The sequence below is a fragment of the Plecotus auritus genome (genome assembly GCF_963455305.1).
Source record: "Plecotus auritus genome assembly, chromosome: X".
Taxonomy (NCBI): Eukaryota; Metazoa; Chordata; class Mammalia; order Chiroptera; family Vespertilionidae; genus Plecotus; species Plecotus auritus.
Window position 1 is genome coordinate 61874902 of NC_137784.1, and position 22684 is coordinate 61897585.

General features: G+C 41.4%; 1 protein-coding gene across 4 annotated transcripts in view; it reads right to left on the bottom strand.

Annotated features, from left to right (window-relative positions):
* Positions 1-18647, bottom strand: part of DYNLT3 (dynein light chain Tctex-type 3) — a 73391-nt gene extending 54744 nt beyond the window's left edge. For 3 of the 4 annotated variants that reach the window (XR_013959774.1, XR_013959775.1, XR_013959776.1), the window contains exons 1-5: positions 18378-18620; positions 15934-15975; positions 4015-4138; positions 2785-2862; positions 2353-2495 (exon numbers count right to left, since the gene is read on the bottom strand). Coding sequence is in view for 1 of the 4 variants with exons in the window: in XM_080652810.1 (XP_080508936.1) it covers positions 2419-2495; positions 2785-2862; positions 4015-4138; positions 15934-15975; positions 18378-18407 (351 nt within the window). In the remaining 3 variants the exon portion in view is untranslated. Of the gene's footprint in view, positions 1-701; positions 2496-2784; positions 2863-4014; positions 4139-15933; positions 15976-18377 lie in introns of those variants that run through there. The other variant, XM_080652810.1, reaches the window with a different exon arrangement.
* Positions 18648-22684: the final 4037 nt, after the last annotated feature.

Below are 22684 nucleotides of genomic sequence, written 5' to 3' on the forward strand. Positions count from 1 at the left end.
CTTACATTTGAGTACCCTAATATTATACTTAAAGTAATTAATTAAAAAACACACAATTCAATTGCAAGTTGACAAACAGGACAAAATTCCTTGCCAAAAGTAGTCATTAAAAGCTAATAGTTACAGAATTTATTTTACACTGACTTTTTAAAATGAAATTTTGTATTAAAATCATAAAATAAAGGACATAAAATAGAAGCCATTAATTATGTTGTAATGTTGAATCCTGGGTTCGGGTTGCTATTTTAACAAAGTCTATTCTGTATAATATATCTATACTAGAGGCCTAGTGCATGAAATTCGTGCACTTGGGGCGTTCACTCAGACAGGCCTGCGCCCTCCCGCAATCTGGGAGCCCTTGGGGGATGTCTGACTGCTATGGAGGTGGGAGAGGCTCCCGCCACCACCGCTGTGCTTGCCAGCAGTGAGCCAGGCTCAGGGTTTCTGGCTAAGCAGCGGTCCCCCTGTGGGAGCACACTGTCCAACAGGGGGCAGCTCCTGCATTGAGGGTCTGCCCCCTGGTGGTCAGTGTGTGTCATAGCGACCAGTCATTCTGCCATTCAGTTAATTTGTATGTTAGCCTTTTATTATATAGGATGGTCTGACATTCATTTCTCTTCCTCATTCCTCCTGTTTAAAATTTCTTAGAGTAAGCACAATGCCATTTCTTTAACTATTTACTGATCATCCAGAAGCAAAAGTGCAGCACAGGAAAATAATCTTTATTATATTGTAACTAGAAACAGACCAGTTAGCAAGTCCACACTGTATTTTTTTTAATTTTTTTTTATGATCAGGCTTCAATAACAATAATCAAACCGAGTCTCAGTTGCACAGATATTTTGGTCACTATTATAATCTTCAAGGGCACAAAAGCCAGCAGCGTAAACTAATATGAAGGTAATGACTATGAAAATTTCCCATGGGCCAAAAATGTAGATCACTGTATTAAATTCTACCCTTGTATTTTCTTAATATTCTTCTTAAACATTGAACAATTGTTACTCAGCAAAATATCAAACATGCACATAGTATTCCTACAAGAATACTATCTTAATATTGTCAGTATTAATACCAAGCTATTCTTTCCCCCAAATTCAATGAAACATGGTTCTATTACCCATATGTATGTGTGTTAGTGGTATTATGGAAACTTGATTTTGTTTTCATGGTTAAATAGCAGATTGACTTCGCATTTGGTGGCCAGCTGTAGATCTTATTTTTTAAATAAATTTACCTACATTTCATAAACCCTGAGATTTTCATTAACTTGCCAATGATTGTATACTTTTCATTTATACTTCATTCGAATTAATTTGAACCCCACATAAGTATTTAAAATTATTTACAGATTGTTGTAACTAAAGCAACGATAAAGTTTACTACTTGTATAGTAAGATTCCTAATAAGGTCTTTAACTAAGAGCTGCATGTTTTATGCATTTTTTACTTGCTAAGGAGCAATTCTTAAAATTCTTAAAGTTATGATTCTCTGTCAGCAATAAGTCCTTTCACTTTGCTACATAAATAACCAGATTCACTTTTCCCTCTCTTGTAAAACAACTTTTTCTCTTCCCACAAACATAAATGTTAATAGTCCAACTGAACAGGTGCCAAAAGAAACTTAGTATTTGAACAGCAAATTGATAACCATAATGACTAGCAGAGAAATATGCTCATAACAAACAGGCATTCAATAGTATTTGTTACACATGGAATGCGTGAATTGTAAGGCAGCTGTTAGGCAGATACTTTTCATCATACACCATAACTCATTTTGTTTAACAAGGGAATTCAAGGTTACCAGATTTAATTTGCCCTCAAATGTAAATCCAAGATTTTGAAATTTTAAAAACTGTTTTAACAGTTCTCAAAAAATGTAAACAAGTTAATAGTAGTTGCTACTGCAATATTAGTTGAGAGGAAAAAAAGAACAATTGCTTTCTACTAAATCATATGTACAACTGAGGAGAAGAAATACAAACTTAAGAAATGTTAGCTAATTATTATTTTCTCCCGATTTATCCTTGCAGTGCTTTTTGTTCATATATTTATTCCTGTTAACTTCTCTGAAGCTGAAAGAGAATTTTATTATCTGAATGGATTTCCCTAACTCCTTAGGTACATAATGTTAGTGAAAAACTGGTGTAAATATAAGGTTGTATTTTCAAGTAATGCCATGTTTCTGCATTTGTTTTTTGCTGCCATTAATTTTTTCTTATTGAAATGATTCTGTATATATAGAATATGAGCGAATCTGCCAACTTACTATGTATGAGATTGCTTGCTTATAATATTCAGTTTTTGAAGCATATTGCACTCTTGTCATCTCGAGTATTAATAAGTAACTTACTCTTTTTAGAAAGGATACACTGACAAATTCTCAAGTTAATGACTTTGGCCAAACATTTTTAGTATGTCACAGGACAATAGCAATGGCAAAAACATTGACGATACAGTTCATGGTTCGGTTCTCCCATCTTACAGTACAGGTTCCTGAAAACACACACACAAAAGGACTTTGAAATACCAGCAAAACAATGAAATTACCAGATAATATATTTATACATTTTCATAGGTTTTAATATCTTATTTCCTGCAATCTGTTAAATGTTAATATTTCATATTTGTCTGAAGACATACTTGTTAGTTATAGTTAGATACAAAGCAATTCTATTGATAAAGTTTTCTTCAGAATTAGAAATAAATAAGCATTTGATAATAAGTACACTGTTTGACTTTGCTAGTAGTTGGATTTTGTTTGAATCAGCTTAAGGTCTCTTACCATCAGATGTGGTATCCCAAAAGCATGAGTTGGCTGTATGAAAGCCATATGCACTCCTCTGGACCACTGCACAGGTCACTAAAAATAAAGTCACAGAGTAAGGACACTTATAAACAAAGGAAAAGATATCCAATATCTAAGTGTTTGAATTTTTGGCTTTAAAAGGTGCAAAAATAATAGAAAAAAAAGCATTTAGCAAGCAAATAAATTTAAAAAATAAAGAAGTCCCTCACCTTGATTATCTAACACCATGATTTTGTCCCCACCAGATCCAGTCTGTTTGTTGCCCATTTCCATAACCAGTGGTTATGTGCCCTGCCTCATGGGCATAATTCAGTCAAAGAAAATATTCCACTTTAGAAATAATTATTGTGTGGTACTTCACAGTCCTACATGTAAGGAGGCACAGGGTTACTGAAAGGAAGACAGTAATGCCCAGTAGGTTGTGGTGGAAAGAGCTAACTGATGTAAATATAAAAGGTGATGTTACCAAGAAAAGGCTTTTGAAGAGCAAGAGATATCTCTGTCTTTTAAATATCATATACTAGAGGCCCGGTGCACAAAATTCATGCACAGGGGAGGTTCCCCTCAGACCAGCCTGCATCCTCTCCAATCCGGGACCCCTCGGAGGATGTCTGACTGCCGGTTTAGAATTGGGCCTAAACCGGCAGTCGGACATCCCTCTCACAATCCTGGACCACTGGTGCCTAATCACTTACCTGCCTGCCTGCCTGGCAACCCCTAACTGCCCCCCCCACCAGCCTGATCACCCCTCACTGCCTCTGCGTGTCGACCTGATCACCCCTAACTGCCCCCCTGCTGGCCTGGTTGTTCCCAACTGCCCCCTTCTGTTGGCCTGCTCGACCCCAAGTGCCCCCCCGCTGGCCTAGTTGCCCCTCATTGCCCCCCCTGCCAGCCTGGTCACCCCCAACTACCCCCCCACTGCTGGCCTGGTCACCCCACACAGCCTGCTTGTTCAGTTGTTTAGTCATCCCTCACTAACCCCCCTGCTGGCCTGGTTGTAGGCAGCCATCTTATGAGGGCATGATGGTCAATTTGCATATCACCTCTTTATTATATAGGATTATCTTTGGATGAATAAATCAGAAGTCCTTTATACCCTATTAATATCCAACTACAGTGTCTATCATTCAGTTATATTCTCTAAATTCAGAGAAAATCACAAGGACAAAGGTGAGTAAACTTCTAAGGAAGGATAGTAACACTTACCAATATATTTATAAGCTTTTCCCAACTTAACCAAATGTGCTAAGGATTGTTCCACGATACTTGCAGTCCATTGGTTGATGTTGTTCTGATTATAATCTTCACCACCCAAAACTCCATCTATACACTAAAAGGGTAGAGGAAAGTTAAACAAATTACACAAATTGCAGCAAAAATATATGCAAAATACAAAATGCATTTGTAACCCAATAGAGCATCTTAGAAATTATGCATCTAGTAAGTATTTAGTAAGCAGTGTCTCTAATTGTTTAAGAATTTTCAAAGCATGTCCACATGCATTATCTCACTATGAGATACTATGGTCACATAGAGATAAATATGACATGGACCTGTTGTAAAGAACTTAATCTAGCAAAGAAGCTAATAATTCTGTAACACAAGGAAGACTAATCAAGGGTGTTAAGTTATATCATAAAAGGATTAGGCCAGTAGAGATTTTAAAAGGGTGATATCAATTGGTTAAAGAATGGCTTTGAGAGAGAAAAGATGGCAACTGGCAAGAAAGTAGGGAGGGAGAGATTGTGAAAGAGTGAGGAAGCTATAGAGGAGTGTGTGGATGTGTGTGGTGTGTGTGCGTGTGTGAGAGCTAGGGACAGTTTGATCCTCCAGGTCTTCCAAGGGGCTGCTAAACTGGGCAGTCTTAGACAGCGAAACCCTGCTGCCACTGCAGACACTTAGGGGGCGGCCAGCACAGGCATAGAGACCACAAGATCTTGAAAAACAGAACTGCTTGAGACTAGGATCCTAGCCTCACCACCACCCAATCTGGTCTCAGATGCAAACCAGGACCCTATAGCCACTAGGGACAAAGACCTGCTACCACAGCTGCAGACCCACAGACATCAAGAATCCAGACATCCTGGCCGCAGATTTCTGTGAGTCACTGAGCCCATCCCCACCACCCCAGCTCGCTGCAGCACTATAGGAACTGCTAGACCCTCTGCATGCAAGCAGGACTCCTGTCCACACAGGGCAGCTCCACTACCTGAATTTGAGCCTGGGCACTCAGACACTGGGAGGATGTTTCCCTCAGCATGCACTACCATGACCAGACCCCACGCCCACACAGGGTGGCTCCGCTACCTGAATTTGAGCCTGGGTGTGTAGACATTGGAAGGCTGTTTCCCGCAGCACGTACACGCACGACCAGAACCCACAACCACAAAGGGTGGCAGTGAGACCTGACTTTGATTCTGAGCAAGCGCACACAGAAGTCTGTTTTCCACAGTGTAGGAGTGGAACTCCTGCTGACACAGTCTGGCTGTGCAACCTGGTCCCCCAAGCAGACCAGGGACCCTGATTCTCCACACAAGATGCAGCACTGAGCACCAGTGATTTGACACTTTTTCTCATCGCACACACCTGGGATCCCTGATTCCCAGTGCATGCATACTAAGATCCAGTGACTCCAATTCTGGGTGCATGCACACACAGGGACCCTGAATCTCAGTATGAGGCCGCACCAAGTAACAGAGACTCTGATACTCAATTTTTGGCACAAACACAGGGGGACTGTGACTCCTGGCATGCAGAGTCACAGTCCCCCTGTGACTGTGATATTTGGGGGACTCCGATATTTGGCACATGGCAGCAGGGTCTCTTATTCAGCACGGCGCAGGGAGGTCTCTGATTCTAGGTGCGCACACGAGGCTGTACTGAGCACCGGTGACTCTGATCCTGGGCGAACGTGGCTCCCACCAACCCATGGAAGCCACATGTCTTGGTGTCGGAGCTCTTCAGTGACACTTGGGTAGTGCGAAGCTCCCACTGCACAAAGCCCAGGCCCCCTCAACTCGGCGTTTGAACCTTCTGATGATAGTTAGAATGGGGAGGCAACAAAACAATCCCCAGAGGAAAGAAAATGAGGAATCATCAAGAAAGGAAATAAGTGAAATGGAGGCATGTAGCATGACAGAAAAAGAATTTAGAATAATGGTTGTATAGTTCATACACCAGATGAATGAGAAAATCACCAACCTATGCAAGAATCAGGAAGAAATCAAAAGTGATATAGCTACAATCAAAAACACCATGGAAGGTTTCAACAGCAGACTAGAAGAAGCAGAGGACCGAATTAGTGAGTTAGAAGATAAGGTACAGAAACAAGCCCAATCTGAACAGCAACTGGAGAAAAAAATTAAAAAGCAGGAGGAGAGCCTAAGGCAGCCATGGGCAAACTACGGCCCGCGGGCCGGATCCAGCTGTTCTATCCTGCCCGCAGAGCCGAAAGAGCGGAGGGTTCTCTTGCTCTCCCCTCCGCTCCTTTACTTTGAATTTATATTAGTTCACACAAACACTCCATCCATGCTTTTGTTCCGGCCCTCCGGTTCAGTTTAAGAACCCATTGTGGCCCTCGAGTCAAAAAGTTTGCCCACCCCTGGCCTAAGGGATCTTTGGGACAATATGAAACGAAGTAACATACATATAATAGGGCTGCCAGAAGGACAAGAAGAACAGCAAGGATTAGAAAATCTATTTGAAGAAATAATGACCAATTCCCTGATATGTGAAAGAAAAAAGTTACACAAGTACAGAGAGTCCCAAGCAAGATGAATACCAAAAGACCCACACCAAGACACACCATAATTACAATGGCAAATGTTAATGACAAAGAGAGAATTTTAAAGGCTGCAAGAGAGAGACAGTTATCTACAAAGGATCCCCCATTAGATTATCAAATGATTTCTCAACAGAAACACATCAAGCTAGAAGGGAAAGGAAGTATACAAAGTGATGCAAAGCAAAGGACTGAGTCTAAGAATACTCTATTCAGCAAGACTATCATTCAAAATTGAAGGGGAAATCGGGAGCTTCACAGACAAAAAAAAAAGGCTAAGGGAGTTTATCACTACCAAGCCAGCAATGCAAGAAATGCTAGGGAATGCTATAAAAAGAAGAAATAGATAGGGAGGAAAGAACAAAGGCATAAAGTACAGAAATGGCTACAGACACATACCAATCAATAATAACATTAAACGTAAATGGATTAATGTTCAAATCAAAAGAAATCGAGTGACTGAATGAATAAGAAAACAGGAGACCCACCTCAGAACAAGGGACTCACACAGACTGAAAGTGAAGGAATGGAAAAATGTCTATCAGGCAAATGAAAAAAAAAGCTGGGGTAGCAATATTTATATCTGACAAAATAGACCTCAAAGTGAAGACCATAATAAGAGACAAGAAAGGCCACTTCAATTCTAAAGGGATCAATATCACAAGAGGATATAACTCTGGTAAACATTTATGCACCCAATGCAGGAGCCCCCAAATACATAAAAAGACTTCTGGAAGATGTCAGGGGAGAGATTGACAGCAACACAACCATATTAGGAGACTTTAATACCCCATTAATATCAGTGGATAAATCCTCTAAAAAAAATTAGCAAAGAAACTTCAATCCTAAAGGACTCACTAGAACAGATGGAGTTAATCAACATCTTTAGAACATTCCACCCCAAAAGTACAGAATATACATTCTTCTCAAGCTCACATGTGACATTTTGAAAGATAGACCACATATTGGGACACAGGAAAAGTCTCTCCAAATTCAAGCGGATTGAAATCATATCAAGCATCAACTCAGATCACAATGGCATAACATTAGAAATCAACTATAGTAAAAACAATCACAAATAATCAAACATTTGGAGGCTGAATAGCATACTATTCATAATACCAGTATCAATCTATACTACAAAGCCACTGTTCTCAAAACTGGCTGGTACTGGCACAAGAACAGATATATAGACAAGTGGAATAAAACAGAGAACCCAGAAATCGGCATAAGCCATTATGCTCAATTAATATTTGACAAAAAAGTCAAGAGCATACAATGGAGACAAGACTACATCAAAACCAAAAGCTTCTGTACAACAAAATAAACCATCAACAAAACAACGAGAAAGCCCACTGAATGGGAGAATATATTTGCCAATGTTTTCTCCTATAAGGGTTTAATCTCCAACATTTACAGGGAATTCATACAACTTAACAAAAGGAAGTTAAACAATCCAATCAAAACATGAGAAACGGACCTAAATAGACATTTTTTGAAAGAGGACATTCAGAAAGCCAAGAGTCATATGAAAACATGCTCAAAGTCACTAATCATCTGAGAGATGCAAATTATGACAACAATGAGGTACAATCTCACAGCTGTCTGAATGGCTATCATCAATAAATCAACAAATGACAAATGCTGGCAAGAATGTGGAGAAAAAGGAACCCTAGTGTACTGTTGGTGGGAATGCAGACTGGTGCAGCCACTGTGGAAGAAAGTATGGAGTTTCCTCAAAAAAATTAAAAATGGAACTGCCATTTGACCCAGTAATACCACTTGTAAGAATATATCCCAAGAAACTAGAAACACCAATCAGAAAGGATAGATGCACCCCTATGTTCATAGCAGCACAATTCACCATAGCTAAGATTTGGAAACAGCCTAAATGACCATCAGCAGATGGATGGATTAGAAAACTGTGGTACATCTACACAATGGAATACTATGCTGCAGTAAAAAAGAAGGAGTTCTTACCATTTGCAACAGCATGGATGGATCTGGAGAGCATTATGCTAAGTGAAATAAGCCAGTCAGGGAAAGATAAATACCATATGATCTCACTCATTTATGGATAATAAAGAACATTATAAACTGTTGAACAAAAATAGACAGAGGCAAAGAAGCATCAAACAGACTGTGAAACTACAGCGGGAAGATAGAGGAGGGTTGGGGTGGTAAGAGGTCAACTGAAGGAGTTTTATGCATGCATATAAGCACAACCAACAGATGCAAGACACTGGTGGAGGGGGGAAGGGCAAGGGAGGCTGGGAGGAGGTCAATGGGGATAAAAAAGGAGACACAGATACTACTATTTGTAAGACCTTAAACAATAAATAAATAAATAAATAAATAAATAAATAAATAAAAATGAATAAGTAAAAACAATATGCACAAACACTAAAAAAAGAATGGCTTTGAAACAGTTGGGATTTTTAAAAAATATATTTTTATTGATTTCAGAGAGGAAGGGAGTGGGAGAGAGACAAAAATATCAATGATGAGAGAAAACCATTGATTAGTCACCTCCTGCACACCCCACACTGGGGATCGAACCTGTAACCTAGGAATATGGGCTGACTGGGAATCGAACTGTGACCTCCCAGTTCATAGGCCCATGCTCAACCACTGAGCCACAGTGGCTGGTTCAAACAGTTGGAATTTGAACTAGGTTTCAGATGCTGAAAACAAAGGATGAGACCAATTTAAAATTTAATTATCCTACATAATAAAAGGCTAATATGCAAATAGGCCGAATGGCGGAACAACCACACAACCAGTCACTATGACATGTGCTGACCACCAGGGGGTGCGCATGGAACATGGTGGGCATTGGCAGCAGGTGGCAGAGGGTGGAACATAGTGGGCATCGGCCGTGGCGGGATGGTGGAGTAGGTGAGCAGGGGTGCCAGACCAAGGTGGGGCACTGGTCACTGTCACAGGGTGAGCCTCTGGTGGTTACTGAAAATTCTTTGCTCCCACACATGCACCACGGTCCTGCCTGGTGCTCGCACCTGCTGCCAGCACTGGCCCTGATCGCTTGGTGCCGTCAGTGGGTGCGAGCTATGGTTGCCATCCCTGATCGCCCCTCTGGGCTTCTCCACCTCCCACTGCTCCTGAGGGGCAATTGGCACTGCTGGTGCCAGCTCCAATCTTTCCACGCCATCAGCAGGTGCGAACAGGCTGGCACAGTCAGTGCGTGGGAGCAGCTGCAGCAGAGCGGGGTTGCTGGCAGACAAGGGACTAGGAGCAGTGGCGGGAGGGGCTGGGTGGGGGTGCGGAGGATGGGCCGAGACCCTCCCCTGTGCCCACTGCAGCCTTGTGGCACACAGTTTCTTTCAAGGTGCACGAATTCGTGCACTGGGCCCCTAGTGTATAATAATTACATTCTCATTCATATTATGGAATTGCTTAGCTATAAAACTAGAATATTTGCTATTAAAAGTAAATCATCAACAAACACTGTTTTTGGGGTGCCCTGTAAAGGGAAAGTTAAATAATTTTCCACAATATTTACTTCTATTCACTTCTGATATTTGATTAAGAGCACTGGTTTAGAATCACAATCTTAGGTTTTAAGGTCACCACTGCCACCTACTTCCTGTGTATCCTTTTGCAAGTGACTTAACCTCTTGAAGCCCCTATTTTCCTAATGCTTAAAGATATAACAGCTTCATCTCAGCAGGTTGTTGTGATACTGGAAGGAGATAATGAATGCCATGTGCTCAAACACAGTGATGGCCACAGAATAAGCACAATAACTCATGCTAGATATTATTATTATCATCATTATTATCATTATTACTGCTTATTTTATTTTTCCAGTTTTATTGAAATATAATTGACATATAATATGTAACTTTAATGTATACAATATGATAATTTGGTACATGTATACATTGTGAAATAATTACTATGACAAGGTGAATTTACGAACCCATCTTCTCACAGTTATTATTTTTGCATGTGTGTTGAGAACATTTAAGATCTACTTTCAGCAACTTTCAAGTATACATTACAGTGTTAACTGTAATTACACACTGTACATTAGGTTCCCAGAAATTATTCATCTTTAACTGGAAGTTTATACCCTTTGATCTACATTGCCCTGTTCCTCCGGCTCTCCCAAACCTCAGAAATCACCTTTCTACTCTTTGTTTCTATGAGTTCAACTTTTTTAGATTCCACATATAAGTGAGTATACAGTATTTGTCTTTCCCTGACTAATTTTGCTGCTATTATTTTATATTAGAGTGATAGAGCCTGGATAATAAAGCACTCATTCAATTAATTTATAGAATCCAGCTTAATCACACACACACACACACACACACACACACACACACACACACACACGAGCATGTGCACATATGCAGCTTTAATTTACTACAATTGTAATTAAAATCCAGAAAGGTACAAATTAATATGAAATGTTAAGCTGGGCAGTATGAAATTCTCACTAATGATAAAATGTAGAAAGAAAAGTTAAATTTAGAGGAATTTAAGAAAGGAATGGGGCTCAAATTATTCTCCTAGAATATGCAATAGCATAAGAGTTAGGTGGGCCAGTGGACCAGGGGTCAGGGCAACTGGGTTTTAATTCTGTCTTTACCATCCCAAGCTGATGACTTTAGGCAAACCTCCTACTCTCCCTAGACTGTTTTTCCTTAATGGGAAACTAAGAGCACTCATTTTTCTTTCAGATTATCTAAACAACAGAAAAACATCATGGGGCTCTGGATCCCCCTGTAAATAGCTAATTATTATTAATTAAGATTTAGACTTCTTAATTAGCATTAACCAGGAGGCCCACTAGATAATGAGGTCCTTAACCTGTCTATTCTCAGGGCCAAACTGAGAAAGTGGACACATTGCAGGTACTCAGTAAATGTTGAAGTAATATTGGCTTTGATATATTTGTTGGGTATCCTAAATCAAATCTACTTTAGACTAAGTTCCATGAGAATTTATGTGGGGGGAAATTCTATTACTGACAACAGATAAAATGTATGCATATCACTGATAAGTGAATGGTTCTAAGACTTCAGAAGGAAATATATTAGCATAGGGGCTCAGAGTAAGAAATCTAAGGACAGAAAATAAAGGAGATTAGAAAGAAATAAGGAAAACATAAATACCTGCTGAAACTATGGAGAAAGTACTGATATGTTTTAAAATAGTGCTCTCTCACTCTCTCAAGCCTTTCCAATACAGCAGGGAAGAGGATAGACATGGAGCTGAAAGTCACCTGGAGCAAACCTGAGATTTATTTGAAGTCTCTTATTTCATATAAAAACTTCAAGTGAAGCCTGCTTTTGACTCCATAATGTATCAATTTGTTTTTTATTTAAAATGTTTTTGGTTAAATTATTTATATTACTTAACTCATTATTGCAAGTACTTAAGTAAAACCGATGCTCTAAAACACACCCAGTGGCTCATAGCTCTACCTAGCCACCACCAAGTATGCGTATCCCAGTTTATGGAGCATGGTTCTTTTCATTCAATAAAACAGCACATGCACATCATTTAAAAAATCCAACAGAACAGAAAAGCTTACAATGAAAAGCAAGAATCCCCTCCCCACCCTTACCCATACTCAGTTCCATTCCCTAGAGGAAATCCCATCAGTGAACAACTGTTTTTATTTTCTAAGAGATTACTTACATATCTCCAAATAATGTTTATACCACCATTTCTTGATTTATGAATTATAGACAACATTCCTAGAGCTCTTGCTATGAGAGATGAAAATTTAGTTCCCTCAGATCACCTGTTTCTTCCCTCAATAGTGAATTCAGTATTTTTACTTCAATATATTTATACTGTTAGGAGCATGTTTCTTTTCTACTCCTGGCGTTTCCTTCCATACAAAGGATTTTTCCTTAACATTCCTGGCTTCTTGGCCCACCTGTCATTATTCCTCCTCATGGAGGTACAGTGAATAACTTGTTTAATGAGTGACAACCATTGATCCACCATTCTCGTTTGGAAAACAAATCTCCCAAATGCCTTGGACTTACGTATTTGTTTTCTCCTTTCCTCTTCACCCAGACCAACAAAAGGCACCAGCCTGGCTAAAGTGTTTCTCTCTGTTGACTCAATCTTTCCCTTGGATGTGTCTACCGAGGTCTGAACTGAACAGGTAGGGAGTTAGCAAAAACAAGCTCCAATCTCCAACCCATTCTTTATCTTTATAATAAAGATAGTATTTTATCCTCTTTCTAGTGACTCTTTTCCTTTCATTTGGCTCAGAATGTTAGTAAAGAACAAGGTCTATTTAAAAGCCTCCTCAAATAACCCAGCATCATTTTCTTCATGTTCCATCAATCACAAACACTTTGAAAAAATGAGGTTGTTATCACTCCTGCCCTTCCCATGACCTCTATGCCCTCTTCTACCTCCCAGCTGACTGCATTTTGCTTTTGTACTGTCAAGGTATTGAAAACATTTGTATTGTTTTAAAAATTAAATATTCCTGGGTTACATAGTTCTAATACATATTTCTGAACTATTAAAATATGGCAGGATTTTCAGGTGCTTATCTAGGCCTCAAGCTGATCCTAGCTGTACAAGGCCAGAACTGATTGAGTTCTGGGTGAACTTGTGCACCAGAACATTCAGGCAGGTAAGGCACTGTCTCAGGACAGGCTGGTCCTAAGGTGTTCAATGCCTAGAATAAAGGCAGGTAGGTTTGGCTAGGACACAGGCCCCAAGAGCTATACCCACAAAACAAGCCTGCTTCCTAGGCCAGCTCATTTTTTTCTAGGATTTGGCACAGTTAAAAATGACTCAGGGTTATTAAAAGTATTCATAAATACCTTACCCACAGTGCAGATGCTACTAGACTAATTCCTCTGCCAGAATTGATTCCCAAAGAGAACTACTTGTCTATTTGCCTAACAGGAGGGCCAGGTTGATATTTCAAATATTGTTCTTAAGATTTTGATTTACCATCACACAGTGTCTAAAAGATATTAAGTGATTATTTTTCCAATAATATAATTTCCAATACAGGGCTAAAAAAAACAAACCACATAATGACCAAAGGCAGATATTTCTACTGTCTCTTATTTCTTTGGTATATATGACATATATCTATAACAATCCTATCTAATAAAAGAGTAATATGCAAATTGACCGTACCTCTGCTATACCCACAAGCCACGCCCACCAGCCACGCCCACCAGGCAATAAGGAGGGAATATGCAAATAAACCCAACCAAGATGGCTGCAGCCACAGAGAGCAGGAGGGAGGCTTGGGTTTCCCTAGCAATGGAGGAAGCCAAGCTTTCCACCTGCCCTTGCCGGCCCAGGCCTCCACTCAATGCTACAAAGTTTCAATTATAGAAGGTAAATCCCAACAGAAATGGCGGCAGCCACGGAGCTGGAGAGAGAAGGAGGCTAGGGTTGCCCAGGGCATTGGAGGAAGCCAAGCTTCTGCAGCCCTGGCCTGCTTTGGCCTCCGCTTAAGGCTACAAAGTTTCAATTATAGAAGATGTATAAATCCCAACAGAAATGGCTGCCACCATGGACTGAGCAGAAGGCTTGGCTCCACTCCAGGCTACAAAGTTTCAATTGTAGAAGATAAATAAATCCCAGATACCAGGGCCTCTGCTTGGTTCGCCCGGGGGGGGGGGGGGGGGCGGCCTGCAAACCACCACAGGCCCCTCGCCCAGGCCGCCCCACGCGCCAAGGGAACCCCCACCCTGATCTGGGACACCCTTCAGGGCAAACCAGCTGGCCCCCACCCATGCACCAGGCCTCTATCCTATCTAATAAAAGAGTAATATGCAGATTGACCATCACTCCAACACACAAGATGGATGCCCCCATGTAGTCAAAGATCCTGCCCCCATGTGGACACAAGATGGCCACCACAAGATGGCCAGCAGGGGAGGGCAGTTGGGAGGAACCAGGCCTGCAAGGGAGGGCAGTTGGGGGCGATCAAGCCTGCAGGGGAGGGCATTTGGGAGGGACAAAGCCTGCAAGGGAGGGCATTTGGGAGCCATCAAGCCTGCTGGGGAGGGCAGTTAGGGGTGACCAGGCCGGCAGAGGAGGGAAGTTGAAGGTGACTGGGTCTGCAGGGAAGGACAGTTGGGGGGGACCCAGGCCTGCAGGGGAAGGCAGTTAGGGGCAAACAGGCTGGCAGGGGAGCAGTTAGGCATCAATTAGGCTGGCAGGGGAGTGATTAGGGGGTGATCAGGCTGGCAGGCAGAAGCAGTTAGGAGCAATCAGGAACGCAAGCAGGCAAGCAGTTGGGAGCCAGCAGTCCTGGATTGTGAGAGGAATGTCCGACTGCCCGATGGGATTGGGCCTAATTGGGCAGTCGGACATCCCTCAAGGGGTCCCAGGTTAGAGAGGGTGCAGGCTGGGCTGAGGGACCCCCCGCCTTGTGCACAAATTTTGTGCACCGGGCCTCTAGTAAAAGCATTATATGCAAATTGACTGAATGACCGAACAGCAGAAAGACCATCCGGACAACCTTCCAGATGACCATACTATAGCATGTACTGGTGCCAGGCTACCCAAGGCGGGTGCCATACAATTGGTTGGGGGCCCTGCCATCACCCCACGATTGCCCCCCAGAGGGAGACCTAGGCCACCCTCTGCAGGGCAATCGACTGGGGGGCTCCCTGGAACCTGGCAACCAGGGGTGTGTGATGGCAGATGGGGGCAGCGCCAGGCTAGGGCGCGTGTGGGCAGGGGGCGTGGGCCGGGGCTGTAAGAGTGGGGGCTGTGAGAGCGGCAGTCAGGGGAAGGAAGGACTACCCTTGCATGAATTTCGTGCATTGGGCCACTAGTAAATATATAAATTTACATATATAAAAGTATGTGTATATATATGTATATAGCATTAACATTTAAAGTAATATTTGGCCTGCTGAGATAAAAGTTATTTTGTTCAAAAGACATCAATTTTAGAAAACAGTAAATCAGTTTTCTAGATTCATACTTAAACATCACTTTCAGAGTAAGCTCCAGGATGCCTGGCAGCATACAATAAAACACAGAAGCACTGGCCAGGTGGGTCAGTTGGTTGGAGAGTCATCCCATATACCGAATGGTTGCAGGCTCGATCACCAGTCAGGTGCACACTGGAGGCAACCAATCGCTGTTTCTCTCTTTCCCTTCCTCTCTCTCTGAAAATCAACAAAAACATATCCTTGGGTGAGGATTAAAAAACAAACAAACATAGGAGCACTCCTGTTAAGAGTTAGTGAACAACTGTTAAAAATCTTGTTTTAATACTAAGGTTTCTTTGTACTGAAAGTCAAAACATAGCTTTTTAAAGCGCAATCAATGCAGCAGCCTCAAAATGAACAAGATGTATAACTTACCTCTTTAACAAGGTTGTGGGCTTCATCCACATTGAAGCCAACCTAAAGGGGGAAAATAAAAGACAAAGCTGCTTGTAACACAGACTTCATCTTATTGGTGGTAAACAGAATCCCCTAGGCTGGCCTAGACAGGTGTTAGTGAATATAAGGGGAATCCAGTCTACTGATTCTACTAATCCTACATCAAACACTTAAATTATAGAATGCTTTTCACACCTACCTCCCTGGAGATTTTGATTCATTTGGTCTGGGGCAGAACCTGGGCAACTACATTTTTTAAAAGTGCTTTACTGGTGATTCTGATGAACACCCTAGATTGAGAATCACTGCATTGGAAATAGCAGGAGGTGGATATAAAGATGTGTCATCAGTATACAGGAGTTGGCTGCAGTGAGGTGAGAATGAGGTGGTCAATGAGAACAGAATGCTTATTTAATTTTGTTTTTAACTTATGGTAGGCAAAAATATGGCTTTCCAGAATTAAAGATTATGAAAATACTTTGACCATTGTAAATTAATGACCCTTTAATCTACACTAATAAAAGAGAGATATGCAAATTGACCATACCTCCACAACACCCACCAGTCAATCAGGAGCAAGTATGCAAATTAACCCAACAAAGCTGGCAGGTTAATTTGCATACACGGGCATGGAGCAGCGGGGTGGGGCGGGACACCTGCTATGAGGGGTAGGGCAGGGGCGGAGGGAGCTACAGTAGTGGCACTCTGGCTGGAGCGGAGAAGACTGAAGGCTCCAGCAGGAGCGAAGACTGAAGGCGGCGGCCAGAGCGAAGGCCTGGGTCCCAGGTGCCAGAGGAAAACTGGTGCTGGCAGCCAGGTGAAGGAAGGCCTATTGCACAAATCTTCGTGCAACGGGCCTCTAGTACTATATAATAGGTCTGGCAACTTAGTCTTTCCTTTGGAGTGACTTGATTGACTCCTGAGTTAAAAGCAACTATTAATGACATCCAAGTGTCTGTCCCATAGTAGAGAACTAGGCTATGTGATAAGATTGAAATATACACCAAAATACTTCAGGTTAATACATGGAGAAGCTTTCTGACATCAGCATTTTTGGAAATCCCACTATACAATTCAAAAATGGTTTAAAAAAACAAGTAAATCCTGAAAATAAGTATCATCTTGAATATAGATGTAAAGTATTTTCAACTCAGTTACACCACAGACTTCCCCACTAAAGGAATAAAAATTCCCTAAGTTATTAGGAATATTATGAAAACAGCCCACACATTTTGACCCTATTAAAATGTTAATTTCACCTTAAAATAGGTCATCTATTTTTGAAAGTGGTCTACAAATGAAAGGGTGTCCATTTCACTTTGATTTGGAAGGTCACAAATACATAATCGGGATGTATGGTGTGGTCATGGTGACATGTAATTTCATTTCTTTTAAAATATAAGTATTTAGGAAGTACTGCCATACAGAAGCCTCTTAAGAGTCAGAGTAGCACTTGCTGGGGTATATGCCTGAGGGTGAAATTGTTTGTGGCTCCATTTCTAAAATAAGAATAATTTAGCACTAATCTGTAAGTATGTTTGCTACCTGCATCACAGAACTAATTAATTTAAATGTAGTTTAAGCTTCTATAGGAGCCCACATCCTAAAGATGGATGAACCAAAAGTCCCTTCTGGGGGTCTAATAATATATTATTTTATTTATGCTGCCCCTCCACTATGCACCTACTTTCTTTTCACCGCACCATTCAACTGTGGCTGTATTTTCTGTGAGACAGAAAATGTCTTTGTCTCTTTTGCCCTTACAGGCCTGTCTTGGTTAATGTGAAGCAAGAGTTGTTGGGAGGAGATCAGAGGCATGGGTTCAAAATGGAACATCTGGCATTCCTTGCAGTTTTAACTTCACCATTAAAGTCAGAGTTGCCATCAGTAACAGGAAAATAACCGACACCATAGGGTCATGGTGAGGTTTCAAGAAGTCTGAGTCAGTAAATAAGGGTTCTTAATCCATAAAGCACCTCCTTTCAGGCACCCGCGACAGGGAGCTGGAGAGGCTCTGCAACCAGGGCCTCACTCGCAGGGCGGCGGCACCTACTTTGGGGACGCCAAGGGACAGAGGCAGCGCCCAGGAAGACGGGTTTGCAAAGCCTGTCCCTGCAGATGGCGGTGCCCTGCAACCCACCCCCACCTCAAGCATCCCGAGTCAGGTTTTCCACCCCTCAGCCTAACCCCACCGCCAACCCCAATCGCTACTGACCGCCCTGGCCACCCAGGCCACCCAGGCCTCTCAGCCCACCCTCCAGGCCTCGGTGTGGGAGGACGGAGACGGGAGGGGTGAATCCCCGGCCTGGCGGAGGAGACCCAATTCTCTGGGCCTCCCGGCGCTGGGAGAGGACACGGCAGAGAGCCGTGTGCTGAGGCGGGCGGGGGGCTGGGGTCGCTCTAAGGCGGCAGAGCGGCGATACCTCCTCGCAGTGGCGTTGGTATTCCTCCATCGTGTTTCCGACTCTCCCGGGGGCGGAGCGATGGGCGGGTGGAGCTCTGCGGCCCCACACTGGCCTCCCGGGAGACACCGCCCTTGTTTTTGTCGCTGGTGGTTCCTACGTAGCAGCCTTTGTGACTCAGAGGCACTACCTTCCTAGGATAACGTCAGAGTTCTAGGCGATCAGAGGTCTTTCCAGCTTCCTCTAACCTTTCTGGAAACAAGTGATGGGTGTTAAAGAGCTGGGAATTGTGCCAGTGTGGATCATATGACGTGTCCTGGTGTCAGTTGCTCTAAATCCCACATTATTATTTGAGTGCTCCCTGCTGTGGTTATTTGCACATATTTGTTCATCATTATCCAACAAATAAGTGTAGTTAATGCAGTGGTGAACAAGCCGCTTTGATTTGTCCAATTACCAGCTATGTTACTTGCAAAAAATTAACCTCCCCACAGCCTCAGTTTTCTTGTATGAAAACTTAAAATTATACCCATTTCATGATTGGTTGTAAAGATCAAATGAGATGCTGTATACATAACTCCTAAAGTGTACACTCCTATACTCCTCCTCCTCAATGACTATGTAAAAAGAAACATTTGATTCATAAGAGAGAAGGTACAAATATCTCCATTAATTGATAACTTTTAGCAGAACAATGATTATGTTTATTTAAAAATTCCTAAGAGTCAGATGATACTAAAGATTTTCACATTGAAGCTCATAACAACCCAGCAGGTTTGGTTTACTTACCACCAACCCATTTTTATTTTCTTTCTTTTCATTAAATTTATGGGGGTGACTGGTTAATAGGATCATATAGGTTTCATAATACAAGTGAACATTTCTATGATACATGATCTATATATTGCCTTATATATCCACCGCCCAAAGGCAAATCATCTTCTGTCACCAAATATTTGGCCCCCTTTACTCCCCTCCAACCACCCCTTTCCCTTCCATCTGGTAACTACCATACTATTATCTGTGCCTATGCGTTTCAGTTTTATATCCCACATATGAGTGCAATCATATTGTTCTTAGCTTTCTCTGATTGGCTTATTTTGCTTAGCACAATATTCTCAAGGTCCATCCATGCTGTCACAAATGGCAGTATTTCATTATTTCTTATAGCTGAGTAGTATTCCATTGTATATATGTACCACATCTTTCTTCTTTATTCAGTCCTCTATTGAAGGGCACTTTGTCTTGCCCGCCATAAATAATGCTGCAATACACATAGGGGTGCATACATTCTTTGCGAATAAATGTTTTTTAGTTTCTCAGGTAGATATCCAGAAAAGGAATTGCTGGGTCATATGGTAACTCTATTTTCAATTTTTTGAGGAACTGCCAGATTATTTTTCATAGTGGGTGTACCAGTCTACATTCACCAGCAGCAAATGAGGGTTCCCTTTTCTCCACAACCTCTCCAACGTTTATTATTACTTGTCTCGTTGATAATCGCCATTCTAACAGGTGTGAGGTGGTATCTCATTGTACTTTTGATTTGCAGTTCCCTAATAGCTAGTGAAGTTGAGCATCTTTTCATGTATCTGTCGGCCATTTGTATGTCTTCTTGGGAGAAGTATCTGTTCAGGCCCTCTGCCCCTTTTTTAATTGGATTGTTTGTTTGTTTGGAATTTAGTTGTATGAGTTATTTATATATTTTGGATATTTACCTCTTGTCAGAGCTATTGTTTTCAAATATCATCTCCCATTCTGGTAGATTGTCATTTTGTTTTGTTGACAGTTTATTTTGCTATGCAGAATCTTTTTAATTTGATATAGTCCCATTCATTTATTTTTGTCTTTACTGCCCTTGCCTTTGGGGCCAAATTCATAAAATGTTCTCTACAACTAAGCTCCATAAGTTTAGTGCCTATGTTTTTTTTCTATGTAATGTATTGTTTTAGATCTTATATTTAGGTGTTTAATCCATTTTGAATTAATTTTTAAATATTAAAACTATAATCTAGTTTCATTCTTTTGCATGTGGCTTTCCAATTTTCCCAGCACCATTTATTGAAGAGGCTTTCTTTTCTCAATGGTGTACTTTTGGCTCCTTTGTCAAAAATTATTTGCTCATATACATGTGGGTTATTTCTGGGCTCATATAGCCAAAGCAATCCTGAGAAAAATGAATAAAGTCAAAGGTATTATACTACCTGACAGCTAGTTAACTACAGAGCTATGATAATCAAAACAGCATGGTATTGGCAGAAACACAGACATGCAGACTAATGGAACAAAAGTAAAACCACATGTATATGAGCAAATAATTTTTGTCAAAGAAGCCAAAAACACACCATGGAGTAAAGAAAGCCTCTTCAATAAATGGTGCTGGGAAAATTGGAAAGCCACATGCAAAAAAAAAATGAAACCAGATTACAGTTTGTCCTCATGTACAAAAATCAATTCAAAATGCATCATCCCATTTTCAAAATGAAAATTTAAGTAACTTCCCCAAGGTTATATATGTAATAGATAGTAGGTGAAGGATTTAAACTCAAGAGTCTGATAGTAGCACCCAAGTTCTTAACCACTGTATTAGTTTCCTATTGCTGCTATAACAAATTACCATAAAATTAGTGGCTTAAAGCAGCACAAACTTATTATTTTACAGTGTTAGAAGTCAGAAGCCTAAAATGGGTCTGTAGCACTGTGTTCCCTCAGGAGACTCTAGGGGAGAATCCATTCTCTTGCTTTTTTTCAGCTTCTAGAAGCTACTTACATTCTTTGGCAATATTTAGTCTCATGCTCACACATGGCTGCAGCAGTTCTGGATTCACAAGGAATGAAGGTATTACCTCCAATGAAGAAGATGGACATTGAGTTGGGTTGATCAGTTTTTCTTAGGAAGGCAACTCTTTCCTTTAAGTCACCAGGAATCTTTTCAGGTTCCATTGGCCAAGATTGGGCCATCCAATTTCTCCTTTGGCAAAACCTATGGAAAAACATACGTTTGGCATCTTCATCTTCTTAGGTGAAAATGAGTCCTGCTAGAAAGGAAAAAGAAAAGGGAAATAATTGTTGGTAGGATAGTCCTACCCACATTTTTAATGCCGTGGTCCACATGTAAAAGATGATATTTACATGTTATATTGGGTGCATCTCTAGTTAAAAATATCTTCTCCAAATTATGTAATTAGATGGAAAAGGAAAATAGAAAATATGTTAAAATTGAATTTGTAAAATCTTCCAAATGCTTTAATGAGGCCCTCAATGTTGCTTTTATGAACATAACATTTCATATCTGGATTTATTATTAAAATAGCTATAAATAATTCTCATGAGAGTTTTTAATAATACTTTGTCCTCCAGATCTTAATAGTTTCTATTGTCGAGAAGTATTCTTCATAGAACTAACTGACAAAACATTTTTTATTGCCATAACTAAGGGTGGGTGCACATAATGAGTACAGACCACAGATGCTGCTAAACATAGCTCCCTCAAAAATAATTTTGCTCAAACATGTCAATATTGTGTTAGATGAGGGTGAACAAGAAAATTTCCCTGTCTCCATTGAGTTTACAGTTTAGTGGGGAAAAGCAGCCAATATGCAAATGCTATATATTTGTGTATATACATGTATATGTATATAGAGTGGGGCAAAATTAGGTTTACAGTTGTAAGTATGCAAAACACAAAGTTTATTCTTGTATTATTATTTATTAACTAGAGGCCCGGTGCATGAAATTCATGCACAGGGGTGGGGTTTGAGTCCCTCAGCCCAGCCTGCACCCTCTCCAATCTGGGACCCCTACTGGGTTTGGGCCTAAACGGGCAGTCGGACATCCCTCTCACAATCCAGGACTGCTGGCTCCCAACTGCTCACCTGCCTGCCTTCCTGATTGCCCCTAACCGCTTCTGCCTGCCAGCCTGATCACCCCCTAACCACTCCCCTGCCAGCGTGATGGATGCCTAACTGCTCCCCTGCCAGCCTGTTTGCCCATAACTACCCTCTCCTGCAGGCCTGGTCACCTCTAACTGCCCTGCCCTGCAGGCTTGATCGCCCACAATTGCCCTCCCTTGCAGACCTGGTCCCTCCCAACTGCCCTCCCCTGCTGACCATCTGGTGGTGGCCATCTTGTGTCCACATGGGGACAGTCATCTTTGGCCACATGGGGGCAGCCATCTTGTGTGTTGGAGTGATGGTCAATTTGCATATTATTCTTTTATTAGATAGAGGCCTGGTGCATAGGTGGGGGCCAGTTGGTTTGCCCTGAAGGGTGTCCTAGATCAGGGTGGGGGTTCCCTTGAGGCATGGGGTGGCCTGGGCAAGGGACTT